The sequence below is a fragment of the Glycine max genome, chromosome 15, assembly GCF_000004515.6.
Source record: "Glycine max cultivar Williams 82 chromosome 15, Glycine_max_v4.0, whole genome shotgun sequence".
Classification (NCBI taxonomy): domain Eukaryota; kingdom Viridiplantae; phylum Streptophyta; class Magnoliopsida; order Fabales; family Fabaceae; genus Glycine; species Glycine max.
The window spans coordinates 21628699-21645315 of NC_038251.2; the positions used below are offsets into that span (position 1 = coordinate 21628699).

The window sequence follows — 16617 nt, forward strand, 5'->3', positions numbered from 1 at the left end:
TCTTAGTTTCAGATGATGCAGATGGGTTTGTAGCTACCTCATGCACTCCTCTAATGACTATGGCATCATTTCTGGCACTAAACTGCTGGGAGTTGGAGGCCATCTTCTCAATTAAATTTCTGGCTTCAGCAGGAGTCATGTCTCCAAGGGCTCCACCACTGGCAGCATCTATCATACTTCTCTCCATATTACTGAGTCCTTCATAAAAATATTGGAGAAGAAGCTGTTCTGAAATCTGATGGTGGGGGCAACTGGCACATAGTTTCTTAAATCTCTCCCAGTACTCATACAGGCTCTCTCCACTGAGTTGTCTAATACCTGAGATATCCTTCCTGATGGCTGTGGTCCTGGAAGCAGGGAAAATTTTTTCTAAGAATACTCTCTTAAGGTCATCCCAGCTCGTGATGGACCTTGGAGCAAGGTAATACAGCCAGTCCTTTGCCACTCCCTCTAATGAATGAGGAAAAGCCTTCAGAAATATGTGATCCTCTTGAACATTTGGGGGTTTCATGGTGGAGCAGATAATGTGAAATTCTTTCAAATGTTTGTGCGGGTCTTCACCTGCAAGGCCATGGAACTTTGGAAGCAAATGAATCAGTCCAGTCTTAAGAACATATGGGACATCCTCATCAGGGTATTGGATGCACAAGCTTTCATAGGTGAAATCAGGTGCAGCCATTTCCCTTAGAGTCCTCTCACGAGGTGGAGGTTGTGCCATGTTCTCAGAATGTGCAAAATCAGAATGCTCAGAATCAGAATGCTCAAAATTATAATGCTCAAGATCAGGATGTTCAAAATCACCAATAACAGAATGCACAGATTCACCAGTTATGGAATGCTCAGAATGATCAAAAAGGTATAAAATGATGCCTAACTAATCTATGAAATGTCCTATCTATCTCAGGATCAAAGGGTTGTAAGTCAGATGGATTGCCTCTAGTCATACACTACATTCAGCATGCACACAGCTAGTTGCCTTGTCATGTAAATAAAGGTGTAGGTTTGAACTACAACTACCCTCAAATGATATCCAAATGACTTGAAATTTTGTGAGCAACCTTATAAAATGATGAGAAGATAGCACAAAAAATTTCAGACAAAAATTCAAAGTCTAACTATGAAAGCTAAAAATGGTAGGTTAAGAAAAATAAGTGAATAAAACTTGAAAAATAAAAAACTTTTGACAGAATCGGTTTTTTTGGACGATGGAGACCTCAGCCGGCCATAGGCCGGCTGCCACGGCGTAGGAAATTTTTTTCTACCCCAAATGCATATATAATAATTGCGATTCTGATAACCGGAGCAAAAGTTATGGCCGTTTGAAGTTTTGACAAACACAAAATTTGCTAGTTTTTTGGAACTTTCAAATCTGACCAAACTAAAGGCTCTAGCTATTTTTCCCACAAAATATGGATTAAAAGAAGTTACCACAAAAAAATTCAGCCAAAAATAACAACCCTAGCTACTAAAACAAAAAATCCCAAATAATTCAACATGGGTGGTCGCTAAAATCCGTCTCTAGCTGATTTCTACTACTACCCTGTTTTTCCGCAAGCTGATTTCTACTACTACTCTGTTTTCAAGCACAATCTTCACAGCAAAACACCCAAGATTGAAACAGGGACTTTGTTTGTATTTAGATTAATGCAAACCCAATTTAAAAGCAAGAGATAAGAATTTAAAATAGAAGATAGAAGATAAGGTAAAGAAAAGATAAGATATTTAAAGATAAAATTAGAAGATAAAAGATTGAAAGATCAAAATAGAAGATAAAGATAATAGATAAGATAAGATAAAAAAATTTAAAGATAAGATATGATAAAATATTTAAATTGCGATAAAGATAACTACTTCTAAGAAATTCAAATACTTACTCCTAAAACCCAACAGTAAAAAAATAAGGAATAACTACTTCTAAGGAAGACCGACAATGAAAATAAGGACTAAAATCTATATATTAAAATCGCTAAAACCTGACAAGTCTAATTAGCCTAGATATATGGATTCTGGATTTGTCTGTTATCAATACCAGTGAACTAATCAACACTAACACACATACTAACACAATACTAACAATTAAACATAAAACACGAAAGGATTAAACACACAACAATAGCTAGCTATTATGAACCTTTGGACACTGCTCCCCGGCAACGGCGCCAAATTTGATCGAGGCCGTACCCGAATCAAATAAACATGAAAATGCAGTAACTAGGAAGTGATCCTAGGTCGTTTCCCAACGAGCAGTGACAAGCCAAATGTTCATAATATACTTGCAGTAACAGTAACAGTAACGATGGGGGGGGTTTGGTTGTTTGGTAATTAAAGAGCAGAACAAATAAAATGGAATACGAAACTACTAATACTAAAAACGGGTTGTTTCCTCTGATTCAGAAGCCACTTTCTTATCCTGGGTTATGGAGAATTCGTCCCTAACAGTCAACCACTTAATCCATTCCTATTTCAATTTACTAAGCGAAAATCAACTTAGGGTTTTCAATACATGATTAGGCACCACATACACCAGTTAGCCCTTCGTCCATTAAGCATGAACGCAAGTTAGGCTCAGAGGCAATTAATCGAACACGAAGCGTGCACTGATTAATATTCACGAAATTGGGATAACTGGTGAAGGGAAAACTGCCAGGAAACCACATTGCAAGCGAAACCTCAAAGAGAGTTGGGCTTCGTCCTCAAAAGGAACAACACCAGAAAATCTAGCCTTCCATTAATCAATAGAGAACAAAATTATAGATTGAAGAACGAAATTTTATTGCTAAAATGAAAAGTCAAAACTGGAATTGCAAAACAAAAAAAAATGTCTAAGAAAAGCCTAAAACTAAAAACGAAAATAGGAGAGAGAAGAAGAGAGAGAGAGAGAGAGACTAAAACTAAAAACGAATAATCGAAGAGAGACCTAAACTAGAACCTTGGTGCTGTTATATAGTTTTTCAGTCCCAAAGCTTACAAATCTGTTTTAAATCCAGGCCCATAAATAAATTAAATTCAAATCTAGATAAGATAAGATAAGATCTAGATTAAATAATATCTAGATGAGAAATTCAAATCTAGATAAGATAAGATAAGATCTAGATTAAATAATATCTAGATGAGAAATTCAAATCTAGATAAGATAAGATCTAATTTTGTAGAATAAAATAGTCTGCCCTCTTCAAGTCCAAGCTCAATTCTGGATTCAAGCCCAAGCCCAATTCTGGATTCAAACCCAATGCTTCATTAATTCCTGAAATTAGATTAAAAACATCAAATTAACTGAATGGGCCCAAATAATAAAACTGCCTAATAAATTTGACAATTAAGACTAATCAGTATTTAAAATGGGGCAAAAAGGGTTAAGAAATAGGAGAAAATGATGGCACATCACTAAGGCAATGAAACCGTTTTGGGGAAAATGAGTTTACTTAATTTTTGAATAGTTTTTATCCTAACTTATCATAATTTTTCAATTTAGTCTAAAACTTGTCACATGGGTTTGCTTACATGGACAAAGACTTGCCACATAGACATATGACTAACAGGAGATTAAATTTTAATGGTAGGAACTTATTTGCATAACGGATGTAAAGATAGAGACTATTTTTTACATTTAAAAAAAAGGACTAATTTGCAAAAGGGGTCAAAAGTTAGGGACCAAAATGCCTATTTACTCAAAATTAATGGGAGAACTTTTGCAATTTTGGACTTGTTTTTATTTTTATGAAATAATTAAATATGAAAAAACCTATATTAAAATGGATTGGTTTGTGTAAAAAAAAATACATGTATTGATTTGTGTAAGCATACTCGTAAAATATCAAAAGATAATTGTAATTTATGAAGAAATTTATTTTTTTCTCTTTAAGTGTTTCCAGGAAAGTTTATCCAAACAGATTGAACTTTGTTATGTTTGTAATACTAGTTCAACAGTTATTGGATGTCTCAGTTTTTTCCATTGTGGTGTGAGCTTTTTATACTGAATATAAATAATGTTTTGTGGACACCTAGTTTACATTATTAGAGAGAGAAATAGAAGATAAAGAAGTGATAACTGAATTAATGATAGGAAAAAGATGAAGAAAAACAATTGTTGCTAGATAGGTTTTATACTGTTGGAGTATTCAAGTATCATTGATATTGTTGATACAAATAATGTGCCTAAATAAAAAGTTTAGTACCTGACAGAAATAGGGTAAAACTTCCTGCACTTTTATTATTTCTATTTCTCATTGCATTGTGAAAAATTCATTCCGACATGTAATTAATATGAAGTTGCATGTCGGAATAGATTTTTCATAATACAAACTGCAAGAAGCAATAATAAGTGCAGTTGCAAAATCAATGTCTTGTATAGTAGCACAAATTTTAATAAATGACTTAAACACAAAATTGCTTCTTATGGTTTAACTTCACTTTTCTTATTGTTCTTATATTTTAGTTGATGACCATGGTGGGTGAGAGACAAGATTGAAAATATACTTATTAAATGAGAAGCAAAAATGAGTACTGTTATACTTGTGACAAAAAATTGTTTCATTTTGTTCTATCTAAAGTCACCAAAGAGAAAAAGGTTGGCAATGAGGGTGAAACTTCTAATCCTTGCTAATAGAAGTTTCATGAAGGAAAGATGCTTTGTCATCACAAAAGGTTGGGAATGAGGGTGAAACTTCTAATCCTTGCTAATAGAACTTCCGCTGAACAGCCATCAGCTTCACAACCATTGCCCGGTCATCACAAAACTCTGGCTAGCACGGACTGACCAAAAACTTTTAGTTATTGTAATATTCGTCCAAGTGCTATTTTTGTGCAACGTGTTCCAATATAATAACTTTATAAAATTGCTAGATTTCTATGAAAACTCTACAAAAGAAGTACACTTTGGACATTTATATTAGCCTTGCTCTATCTAGACTCAATGGGCTAATGAGATTTCGGGTATTCATTTCTCCTTCTACAGACAAACTAGGATAAATCCGATTTCAAATTACCTCTATCACTCTGCACTCGTTAAGTGATTTTTATTTTTAAAAAAGGAAAAATTTGCCGCAGAAATAGAAAACAAAAGGAAAGAAATGAAGTACCCACCTACCTAAGCTTATCGATAAACACATTTACAAATTCCCAACTGATAAATGTATGGGGGTAGTAATATATATTCCAGTCTAAAACTATTTTTGCTAGTTCTTTATATCCAAACACACATCAGCATAAAATTGGTAATTATATGAGGTGCCAATAATATAATGTCTCCATTGCTATAGTATACATAATGATTTGTACATTAACATATAGATGATCAGATATTTATATTCTTCGAAGAGAAGCCAATCTCTTTTCAAGATCTTCAACATCTTGGGATTCTGCTGGTCTGCATCAACAAAAAGAAGTTTCTCTCTTCAAATATTCCACAGGAACACGAAATAAAAGAAAATTAAATGCTGTCTAATCAGTTTCAATATATATATTTTTTTTTTATCAGCTAATCAGTTTCAATATAAGATTAAAATGGAGATATAAGGTGGATTTGATGGTTAAGGGAGAAGAAAAAGGAGAAAAGTTCGCGGGTTGTATCCCCTTTCCTAACAAATATAAGATTGAAATGATTAGGCAGCATTTTCCATGAAAGATTGAAATGTACCTTGGAGCAACATTTTCAGTATTTATTGAAGCAATACGCCCTTTTGGAGCAGAAGATAACTAGTATCATAAAATTACCAGCATCAGGATGACATTCAGAAAAAAAATTAAATGAAAGAATTGGTGCAAACACAATGGATTCGTGTTGTGTCCAAAACCAACCTGGGATGCAATATCTACTCCAATCTCATCAAGAACCTGTGATGAATAAAATGAAAATTTTACAAAGGAAGAATTTGCTTATAATAGCAGGCTATATAATTAAGTTGGTAATATATATTCACCTGGTTAGTGAGCTCTTCTGTTTCTTCCTCAGCTTCATCTTTGTCTAAAGTTTCATCAATAGATTCTGACATCATCTCAATCTGCAAATAGGATAATAGGATAATGTTATAAATTTATGGAAGTGTTGTCAAATGGGGTGAAGCTGACCTTTGTTTTGCAAATTTTACTTGCATCCCCATTTTTTTAAAATAAAAAGTACACTCTAAATAGGATAATGTTATAAATTTATGGAAGAAAGTTTTGTCAAATGGGGTGAAGCTGACCTTTGTTTTGCAAATTTTACTTGCATCCCCATTTTTTTAAAATAAAAAGTACACTCTAAATATTCATTTCCAGCTAATTAGTAACTGTAACAGGGTAGTGAAATATTATTATTTAAAAAATAAGAACAAAGAGCAGTTTTCTTAGAAAATCTCTCAACAATAGATCTATTCTGCAGCTTCCTTAGAAACCCTCGTAACAATTTATAGCAACAAAAAAACTCTTGAAATTCCTTTTTTATTGCTTCTATTCTGCTGTTTGAGGCTCAGGCTGCTGCAGCTATGTTCTGATTCCTTCATTTCTAGTTGTTATACTTAAAATTTTTTTTAGTACAACTTGTCTACTGCCTTCCCTCTTATTTTGCACACTGTTTCTAGTACATCTTTTTCCAGTCAACAACTCCCATATGCCTCTCCAATATTCGTTAATAGAGACACCATTGAAAATACTGAACTGAGAATTTAAATCAACAGTACTTTATGCTGAAGCAAAAACCAAATAATTCCTTAATCAGTTTCTAGTGTGCAACACACTGTTTCATAGAGTGAAAGAGTTGCTATTGCAATGCCAACCAATAGACACCAATGGTGGTCCCCTCAAACAATGTCTAAGAATATTAACATATTGTTCAGTCAACTGTATTAAATTCTCTCTAATGAAGGCCAAACTTGATCCAATTCTAAAAGAAGTTACTAGAGAACTTACTGATGAATCTTAATATATTTAGCCTACCACTAATACATGAAACTTGCATGAGAACACATCAGAAATATGCTCAAAAGGCAAATTACCGTCATGTCCAATTGTGCTGATTGCTTTTGGAATTCTTTGATCACTTTAACCTGTTTTGCCGGTGCCATTTGCTGAAAAGAAAAAACAATGCAACATTTTTAGTCATGTTTGGCAAAATATTATCAATGTCACAAATGAATCTAGCAAATATATGAACTTTTGATCCAGTAACAGCAGAAACTTGCTGAAAGAGACAATTTTGCTGTTTTTTGTATTAAACAATAGCTTTCTATCAACATATCCAATGGACTCATGCTCACTTTGCTTCCTTGGCAATGGCATACTTGAGTTCAAGACTCTTTGACCTTTAGGTGTTTGGTTGGGTGAAAGTGCAGGCTTGCATATATTTTGAGATTTTTTCAGTGCCAAGGAAAAGAGTTTGAATAACATAAACTGATTGCATATTTATTTACTAGTAAACAAAAGAAATGCATTCCATAATTTTGAGTCATATGAAGCTGAATCAATCTGGATAACGTACCTTATTCATTGCCACCATTGCTTTAGTTGCACCCTTCATTCCCGTAGAGATTGAAGTGCTTGCATATAATGCCTGCAAATGAAATTTGGAAATTGTGAAAATTGAAAATCCTGTTATCATCTTAAAAAGTTAATGAAAAAAAAACAATAATTTTTTCCGCAACCTGTGTGTGAGTTGCTACACCCCTGATCTGAGCACGACTTCCCTGCAAATTGGTTATCTGTTGACGTAACCTAACAAGTTGACGAGCTAAGATTCTGGTGGCAGCCTGCAACCACACTTCTTTATTCAGTACATTGGTTATAAGGACTACATTGATCATATCTCTAGTCGATGTGAGATCTTAACACAGCCTCTCACACTTAACTTAAGAAAGGGCATCAGGAGCTAGGACAAATGCAGGTGTTTCCCTTTAATTAAAGCAATATGTTGTGGTCAAAGATTGAGATTTTTTGCAAATTACTTTAGTTAAAGAAACATTCAACAGATTTATACACATTTCAGAATTAATTACATTTAAGAGCAGTAAATATAGATGCAATACCCAAGTACACAAGTAATATGCATGAATCTGACCATTCATGTATCTAGACAGCAATTCCCAATATAGACAGCAAAATTCCTAACGTATAAAACCTGTTTCCAGCACTCCCCCTCAAGCTAGAGAATATATGTTGAATGCACCAAGCTTGGAAAATATATTTTTTTTTGCTCAGCAAAAGTAAGTATCATATATATAAATGAGTACCAGAGGTACTGTAGATACATAAGATGATTGGATTAACAGCTGGTTCAGAATGCCAAGATACATGTAATAAGAACCAGCTGAACCCGAGGAAAGAGAACTATTGCGCAGCTGAACCCGAGGAAATATATTAAAGTCATTGTCACCTTAAAGGTTTTGTCAAGATTCTATAGAGCGCTATCGAAGGTTGTCTACCTTTCTGATTCATCCCACTTGCTGCCTAGACATAGCTTATGCCTTGGGATGGGGCCCCGACTTAGCAATGATTGATGAGCCCATCTATTGGATACCCACTTTGAAGTTCCTAGCCTCTTGCCGAGGGTGGCAGCCTACTATTTCCCCACCCGAGGATGATCCACATGCGGTATGGTATGATGTCCATGACCCTCCGACTGAGCAGATGATCTCCTTCTTCATGATGGGGGCTAGGAGCATCATATGACATTAGCAAAGTTCAACATCATCCTGGGTTTTGAGATAGATGCCTCCATCCTGACTGAAGACTATTGTTGGGCAAAGTTAGGAGCATATGAGGGATACACAGGGGCCAACACTTGGATGAAGATCACATGCCAAGGTGGTTACAAAGCACAACACTCCAAGGCCAGCCAGATTAGATACCCCATTCTGCGAGCCATTCAGAAGTGGCTTTCAGGTTTCCTTCACTGCCGCAAGAACAGTGACGGTGTGGTCACCAATAGAGATGCTTACCTGACTAGAGGACACCGATGTAATGTTGGCTACATGTACCTCCAAGCTACACCAAGGCCACATCATCATTGGTGCTTTCATTGCCAAGTTGGCACACTACCTGGGTTATGACCCTGACACTGACGATACCCCACCTGTTCCCATGTTTGTCATTCGCCGTGCTACATTTCTGAGCATTGGCTGCATTCGTCAGGAAGAAAATGGTTATGTCCTCATTGAGCATGCACCACAGCAACAGCCCCCCGAGGGAGCACCGCATAAGGACGAAGACATGCAGGACAGCCTTAGCACCATTCAGTCATCAGCAGCCTCAGTTTTAGTAGCCTCCTTTGCTTGCTTTTGACATGTAGACCCTCTAGGTTACTTAGATGAGATGAGGGCTGGGGTTTATGGCCGTCTAGATTAGATGGAAGAGTGCTTCCAATCTCACTATGCTGCTCTGGCAACTCACCTCGATGGCATGTAGGAGCGGATGGACACTCATAGGGCGATGGTTCAGACATTCCTGGATGCCTATGACGCCAGATTGAATGGATACTTATAATACTCTAGATTTTATCAAGTGGTTGGTTCTGATTTCAATGAAACTTTTTCCCCTGTCATCAAACTTGTTACAGTAAGGTTGATTCTAACCTTGGCTCTAACCAATAAGTGGGAACTCTTTCAACTTGATGTCAACAATACCTTCTTAAATGGCTTTCTAGAGGAAACGATTTATATGCAGCACACCCTCTCTAGTTTGTAAACTGAATAAGGCTCTATATGGGCTTAAGCAAGCACCAAGATAGTTGTTTGATAGACTAAAATCTACTCTCTTGCATCTTGGTTTTTCTGCAAGCAAGTGTGATCTATCTTTGTTTTCAAAGATACCTCTCGTCATTTATCTTTTGGCATATGCTGATGATATTATAATCGCTGACAATTCTGTCAACTTAGTCCAGCAATTTACTGTCAAACTTATTTTAATTTTTAGCTCAAACAACTTGGGAAGCTGGACTACTTTTTGGGATGGTTCTTTTCTTCTAACTCAAAGCAAATACATAAGAGACCTTCTACAGAAAACTAAAATGGCTGAGGCCCAACCTATTGCTTCCCTAATGGTTTCTGGATGCAAGCTCTCCAAAACAAGAGCAGACCTCCTCTCAGATCCTACTCTATATAGATTAGTAGTTGGAGCTCTCCAATACTCCACCATAACCAAACCCGAGCTAAGTTTTACTGTAAACAAAGTCTTGAAACTCACTGGACAGCAGTGAACAGAATTCTCAAGGCTGCTACTCCAGGAATTCCTATTCCTATTAAGGCCCTATGTGATGCAGATTGGGCTTTTGACCCTACTTCAGGAGCTGCTATTTATTTTGGTCCTAACCTTATATCTTGGTGGTCTAAGAAACAACAGATTGTTTGTTGCAAGATCAAGTACTGAAGCTGAGTATCGAAGCTGCTCTCAAGATACAACTGAAGTAGTGTGGATTCAAACCCTACTGGCTGAACTCTTTGTTCTTTTCACAACTCCAACATTCTTCTGTGATTATCAAAGTGTTGTTGCCATCACTCATAATCCTGTTCTCTTCACTCCAGGACAAATCATATGGAGATTGATATTTTCTTTGTTGGGAGAAAGTTCTAGCTAAGACATTGCAAGTCTACCACATTCTTGCCATTGATCAATGGGCAGATGCCTTGACAAAAACTCCATCTCCAACCAGATTTCTTTTCTTGAGATCCAAACTCAATGTCCTAGAGTATTAAAAGTTAGTTAGTCAATTCTGTTAGACTCTCTAACAAAATTGTCTATATACTCCTTGTAAATCTGAATTACTTGGGTTAATGAATGATATTTTACTTCTTCATTTCTCTCTCTCTCCATTCTCTTAGATTAGAAATTCTATGACCTTTTTATCTTTATGTTTTCCTTTTTCTTTTTTGTTTCATGTACTTTTCCCTGTTTTATTTTTCATTTTGTTTGTGGTCTGTATGCACTCGGACATTGCATTTGGGCCTTTGTAGTATAGTGGGTGCTCATGACATGTCATTTGGACATTGCATTTGGACCTCTATGTGATTTTCTATTCTTAACTCTACATTGGTTTTCTGTTAATTTTTAGGAATATGTATTGTGTAGAACCCCTCTTAAAATAAAAATAAAATAAAAAAATAAAAATTCTGAACTCACCACTTCAATATAAGACCTTTCCACGGTGTCAGAACATTACCAGAGAAATTCATGCATCAGAAGTCCCTTGAGCTTGAACCATTTAATTAAAATTTTGGGCATGATCTTGTTGTGTGTGTGATGTATGGTCCACTTGATTTATGCACTTGGTTTATCTTGAAATACATATCCTTAAATGATTTTCATGTGTGCACTGAACTGATTGGGGCAATTCTTAGGCTTTGTTCTTAAATCCAGAATATTTGTTGAAGTGAACCCCCTAGTTAACCTCTGAGCTAAAATGGTATATTCTTTGTTACCTTCCTGTGTTGAAAGTTTGATGTTTGGTACTTGGTGACTTGAAAACAATATAGGGGGCACAACTAAATGATAGTTCTTAGGTACAACAATGATTTATCTCCTTCGGCAATAGAAATAAAAAAAAAAAAAAAAACACGGCAATCAAAAGGCCTTTCAGAAAAATAAAAGTTTTGTAGAGTAAGCAGAAGGAGAAGCACAGTTTCTAGAGAATGAGTTTTGAGATGTGTTAAACACAGAAAATAAAAGTTGTCTCCCTTGAGCATTGTGTCACTGAGTATAGGTTGATTTTTGGAGCCCTTCTTTATCCTGTTTCTTCAGTACTCACCTTTCATTGCACCTTAGCCCCATTACGCCCTGTGATGCCTCACTATCATGCATGCTACAATTTTGCTTAGGTTGAGTTGATTGATAACTGAATGTGTGCTTCTTGAGTTGTGATATATGACTTGTCTTGGTCCCATGAAACACTGAGAGTGGTGAGATGAGTGATATGTTGCTCATTGTGAAACTGAACATGTTGATGAACAATGGAAGCCTAATTGGAATTCTGTGGAACATGCCTTGTGATTGTGGTTACTTGTTCATGCTGGTTCGTTATCTTGTGTTCATAATAACTTGTGGGGTTCTTTGTAAACAGTTTCTCAATTTCCTAGAAAATTGTGTCAGTCTTTAATTTAGAATAATTGCTTGAGGGCAAACAATGCTTAAGTGTGGGGTGATTGATAAATTGTTATTAGACTTGTTTTGAACCCCAATTTTTGTCCCATTTTATATTGTTTTGACTTCATTTTGTTATCAGAACTTATGGGTATGTGTTAGTTGTGAACAGCAAGGAAGCGATTAAATTGAGAAAAGAGCCAAAAGAGAGGAGAAAAGAGAAAGTTATGAGAATTTTCAAAGAGCACGGCCTGTGCTATACCTCTAGGCCATGCTGGAAACTCTAGCACAACCATGCTGATTTTTCAAGAAAACTCCTCGTCAGCGTCATACATCCGAGCACGGCCGTGCTAATGATAGCATAACTCATGTTGTTCCAGAGCCAAAAATCAGAATCAACATCACACATCTGAGCACGATCGTGCTACTGATATAGCATGACCCATGCTATTCCATAGCCAAAAATCAGAATCAGTTTCATCACTTCTCAAAGAAGGTCATGCTGTCCTCAGCACGGTCCATGTTGACTTCTGCGTTGTTGTTTAATAGTCATTAGTATAAATAGAAAAAGAGGCATTTTTATGTGAGCTTTAACTTATTTTTGAACAACAAGGGGGTTTCTAAGTTCTAGAGCTTCACCGCAAACAATGTCATCACTTCTCAAAGAAGGCCATGCTGCTGTCCTCAGCATGGTCCATGTTGACTTTTGGGTTGTTGTTTAATAGTCATTAGTATAAATAGAAAAAGAGAGGCATTTTTATGTGAGCTTTAACTTATTTTTGAACATCAAGGGTTTCTAAGTTCTAGAGCTGCACCGCAAACAATTGGGGTCCTAATTTGTAAGGGTTTTCGATCTCTTTCATTCTTAGTGCTATTTTATATGATGTTTGGCTATATTGTGACCATGGTTGGCTAAACCTAGAGTTCGGATTATGATGTAGTTGTACCCATATACTCTAATTCCTTATTTTAATTGAGTTCTTCAGTGTTATTCATTTAATCGTGTTGTTCTACTGAATCTTTTACATTGGAATTGATCACTATAATTCATAGTTAATTATGTGTTAGTAATCATCTACTCATAATTAGCTGATTTGTAGAATGATAAGGTTCATAAAACTTGCATGATCAAACTAGTGACATGAATCTTCTTTTTACAAACCTCTCTATAATTCATCCTTAATCCTAAATTAAATCTCAAATGACCAATTGAGGATTAATTTATGGGTAAGAGTATTTTCATACCTTGAGCATAGGCTGATGATTAAAACATAAGAGGCAATCAGTGATTAATCATTAACTTAGGATTCTTAATTAAAACTTGAATTAGGGAAAAACGGGTACATGCAAATTCATAATCCGAGCTTGTCTTCATTCATACATTTCTTTCTTAGAAACTATTGCAAGCTTAATTTATATTTCTTTGACATGATTGGTGAAACATTTTCAACACAAGATAAAAACCGCAAAATTATTTAGTTCATGTAATTTGAATTATTTAGGAACACTACTGATCTCTAGGGCATGATATCCGGACTTTCAAGTCCATGATACTATTGTGTAGGGTACACTTGCCCTTGAGCAACATTATTTTACGCATTACTAGCCTAGAGCGTGGTAAATGTAGGTAGCCAACAATGGATCTAAGCTCTACGACCCATCTTAGAATTTGGACTTAGAGCCTAATTGATTAATTCAATCCTGCAAAACCAACTTGTAAGGCGAGGACTGCCAAACTATTTTATAATCTTTTATTTAAGTCACATATCTCTAGTTGATGTGGAACTAAACCACCACCCTTGAGGCTGCAATTAAGGCAGACCTCAAAGAGGCTGCAACTAAGGCAGGCCAAGCGTGACCTCAACTAAGGCAACTTTCCAACAGTTACCAATATCAGTGTCAACCTTTGGATTGCATAAACACAAAAACAAGCACGTTTTTATGGCTCATTAACAATAAGAAAATGGAGGAGATACATTTAAATCACAAAACATACCTCATTTCCTGTTTTTGCTTCTCTTTTAATCTCTGCCACCAGTTTTTTTTCCTGCAGTTGACAAGGTAATGAAGCACTAAAAAGAAATATGAAACAGAAAGGAAGTCACTAAGAAGGTCTTTGTTGTTAGCATTATGTACCTCCATCTGAAGCGATGTTATCTCTCTTTCAATTCCTACAAGAGTAATGAAAGAAAAATGAAACAAACATGTTACAGAAATGCCACTTTATTGAAATTTAAAACTAAACAATGATATACCAAATGTGAACCCCTGTTGGCTGGCTATTTCCTACCAATACCTTTAAATGTACAGCCCAGAGATAGAAAGAATGAGAAAGTGAAGAAAAGAAAACATTGAAGAATTATATCAAACGTGAAGCCTTTTACTAATTCCTACAAATCTCTTTTTATGCACAGCCACATATGACATAGACTTTTAGTGACACAGTCACACCGACACCCAACCTATGTTGATGCCAGTGTTTTGAAAGAAATCCTTTAATAAGAAGAAATATATATTTAATGTAGTTGATTTGAATTTAATAACGAGCACTATTTTGGCGTCCATCTTTCTTCTTGATCATACCCCCATCAAGCATTTCATTAGCTTCTTTTTTTTTTTAATTTTAATGGAACTTTAGATATTTATTATGAAATAAACAATTAATAGTAGCAAGTTTCATACCCATCACGACACAATCTCCTTTTAAATATTTAACTATACATGCAAGACATTATCAAAAATTGGAGCAAAGGCAAAACAATGTAAGGAAACAAAAATGATTGATCAAAATTTGAGGTAAGGGCTTTGAAGGAAAACATCGAGGAAATATAGATTACAAGAAACCATTGAGGTAAATAATGAGCCATTTAGGACAAAAATAAAATTTAGGAGCAAGGACAAAAATAAAGTTGAGATTTGAGAAACAGAAACAACTGTTGAAGGTTGGGTAGGTTGACTTATGTATATCTGCCTGAATATTTTCTACTAAAAATTAACATGGGATTATCAAATGACAATACCAATGGGTCTCTCAGAGTGTATTGGTGGTAGGCAAGGGAACCAACTGAACACAATCCAATCCTAGGATTTAAGATTATGATTTATGACCTTCACAACAAATCAGTAGTGTTGCTGTTTGATTCATATAAACAATTATGGCTGTTGAGAAGCAAGAGGGAGACAGTAATTAGCAACTATTTCACAAATATTTAAAAATATATTTAAGAGAACAATACAAAATAGTTTGCACTGGAAATTTTAGCTGTAAATCCTCCCATAAAAATTTTGAGCATGCTCACTTGTTTTAGATTTCAGCTTAAAACCAATTGGCATAAAAAAGTTGCTCAATAAATATATAAGCTGTACCTCAAGAACTAAGGTAGGCGATGTGAGATTTCCTAACAACTTGTAACTATTTGATTTAACTATTAGCTCCCTGCCGTCACAACTATTTTAACACACGAACTATGCTGACTCACATGATATAAATTATATTCAAAAAGGAAATTCACTTGAATTAACACACTGCATCCACTATTTGTTCTTCTGAAATATGAACCCACCAGCATTAATTTTTTTGTAATTCTAAGTGAAATAAATTGCCCCCGTTCATGCCATGGGTCTCGCAGCTGAATTGCATAAATTGATTTTATTCTTGGAATTCTGTTAATCCTACGAAGATCCATGTCTATTCTATTTGAGGAAAGCAAACGCAAAAGAGAGATTCAACACAGAAATAAGAGACAAATACTGTGAAGTACTATCTACTCAAGCTAGTTAATTCTTTCCTATTTGGAGAAAATACACATCACAGTGAAAAAATCCCATCAGAGTCATGGTTATACAAGCAAATACTCAATGTCATAACTTCTGACTAATTCAAGTAATTACCTCTGGTTGCAACAGCCATTTCCCTCTTACTTGTCCGCAGAGCCTCTGTCATAAAAAAAAAAAAGACGCAAATGAGTGAAAAAACTGCCCCACGATAAGAAAGTCAACACTGCAACTTCCTTTCCCATTTTCATCAAACAAAAACAATGCCACAAAATATTGACAAAAAAACAGAAGCCAATTCCAAAAAATTAAGCAGCACAAAACCCATAATTTCTAAGATCTCTAAAGAGCCATATGTTTCTTCTCAACAAAAGCTAGATCAAAGTAAGCACACATCCACCCAATTCCAATTTTTCTTTCCTACCCAAGTTTTCCAAGAGAAACGAGTTTCCCTTTTGAGAGAAAAAGAAAAGTCCGAATTCTAAACGCAAATCCTAAGCTTTAAGGCAAAAGGGAAGGTAAAAAACGAAAATTAAAAAACAATGTGGGAAATTTTGGAAAGAAAAAGAGGGGGAAAGGGGGTGCACCTTTGGGTGAGGTTTTCTTCTTGAAGATGTTCATGTTGTTGTTGGCGTTGATCTCGGAGAAGGGAAAACCCTAATTGAAGCAGAGTTGAAAGGAGGCACTGTACAGTGTGTGAAGTGTGGCGTTTGTAGCAAAGACGAGAAATGAGAGAGCGAGTGAGGAGAAAATGTGCCTCGGGGAGCGTGCTGAGTGTCCACGTAACCAACGGTCGTCTTT

The 16617-nt window shown here is 35.6% G+C and overlaps 1 protein-coding gene and 1 non-coding gene across 2 annotated transcripts; one reads left to right on the forward strand and one right to left on the reverse strand.

Moving 5' to 3' along the window:
* The first annotated feature begins 233 nt into the window (after positions 1-233).
* Positions 234-340, forward strand: LOC112999704 (small nucleolar RNA R71). The gene has a single exon (XR_003264912.1). It is a non-coding gene; the product is annotated as a small nucleolar RNA R71 (small nucleolar RNA).
* Positions 341-5066: 4726 nt separating this feature from the next.
* LOC100793101 (vacuolar protein sorting-associated protein 2 homolog 2) lies at positions 5067-16617 on the reverse strand. The gene is made up of 11 exons (XM_003546512.5): positions 16404-16617; positions 15934-15978; positions 14179-14213; positions 14039-14089; positions 7617-7721; positions 7454-7525; positions 6972-7043; positions 5919-5999; positions 5797-5832; positions 5636-5694; positions 5067-5365 (listed from the first exon to the last, which is right to left on the reverse strand). The coding sequence occupies exons 1-11, from the start codon at positions 16435-16437 to the stop codon at positions 5302-5304; spliced, it is 654 nt and encodes a 217-aa protein (XP_003546560.1). The 5' UTR covers positions 16438-16617; the 3' UTR covers positions 5067-5301.

What these genes read in the sequence shown, in the direction of transcription:
- LOC100793101 (XM_003546512.5), bottom strand. Translation starts at nt 16,437, where the DNA reads ATGAACATCTTCAAGAAGAAAACCTCACCCAAAG. An exon ending in GAAGAAAACCTCACCCAAAG is followed by an intron (nt 15,979 to 16,403) that starts GTGCACCCCCTT and finishes TTTTTATGACAG; the next exon opens with AGGCTCTGCGGACAAGTAAG. An exon ending in AAGCAAAAACAGGAAATGAG is followed by an intron (nt 7,722 to 14,038) that starts GTATGTTTTGTG and finishes GTGTGGTTGCAG; the next exon opens with GCTGCCACCAGAATCTTAGC.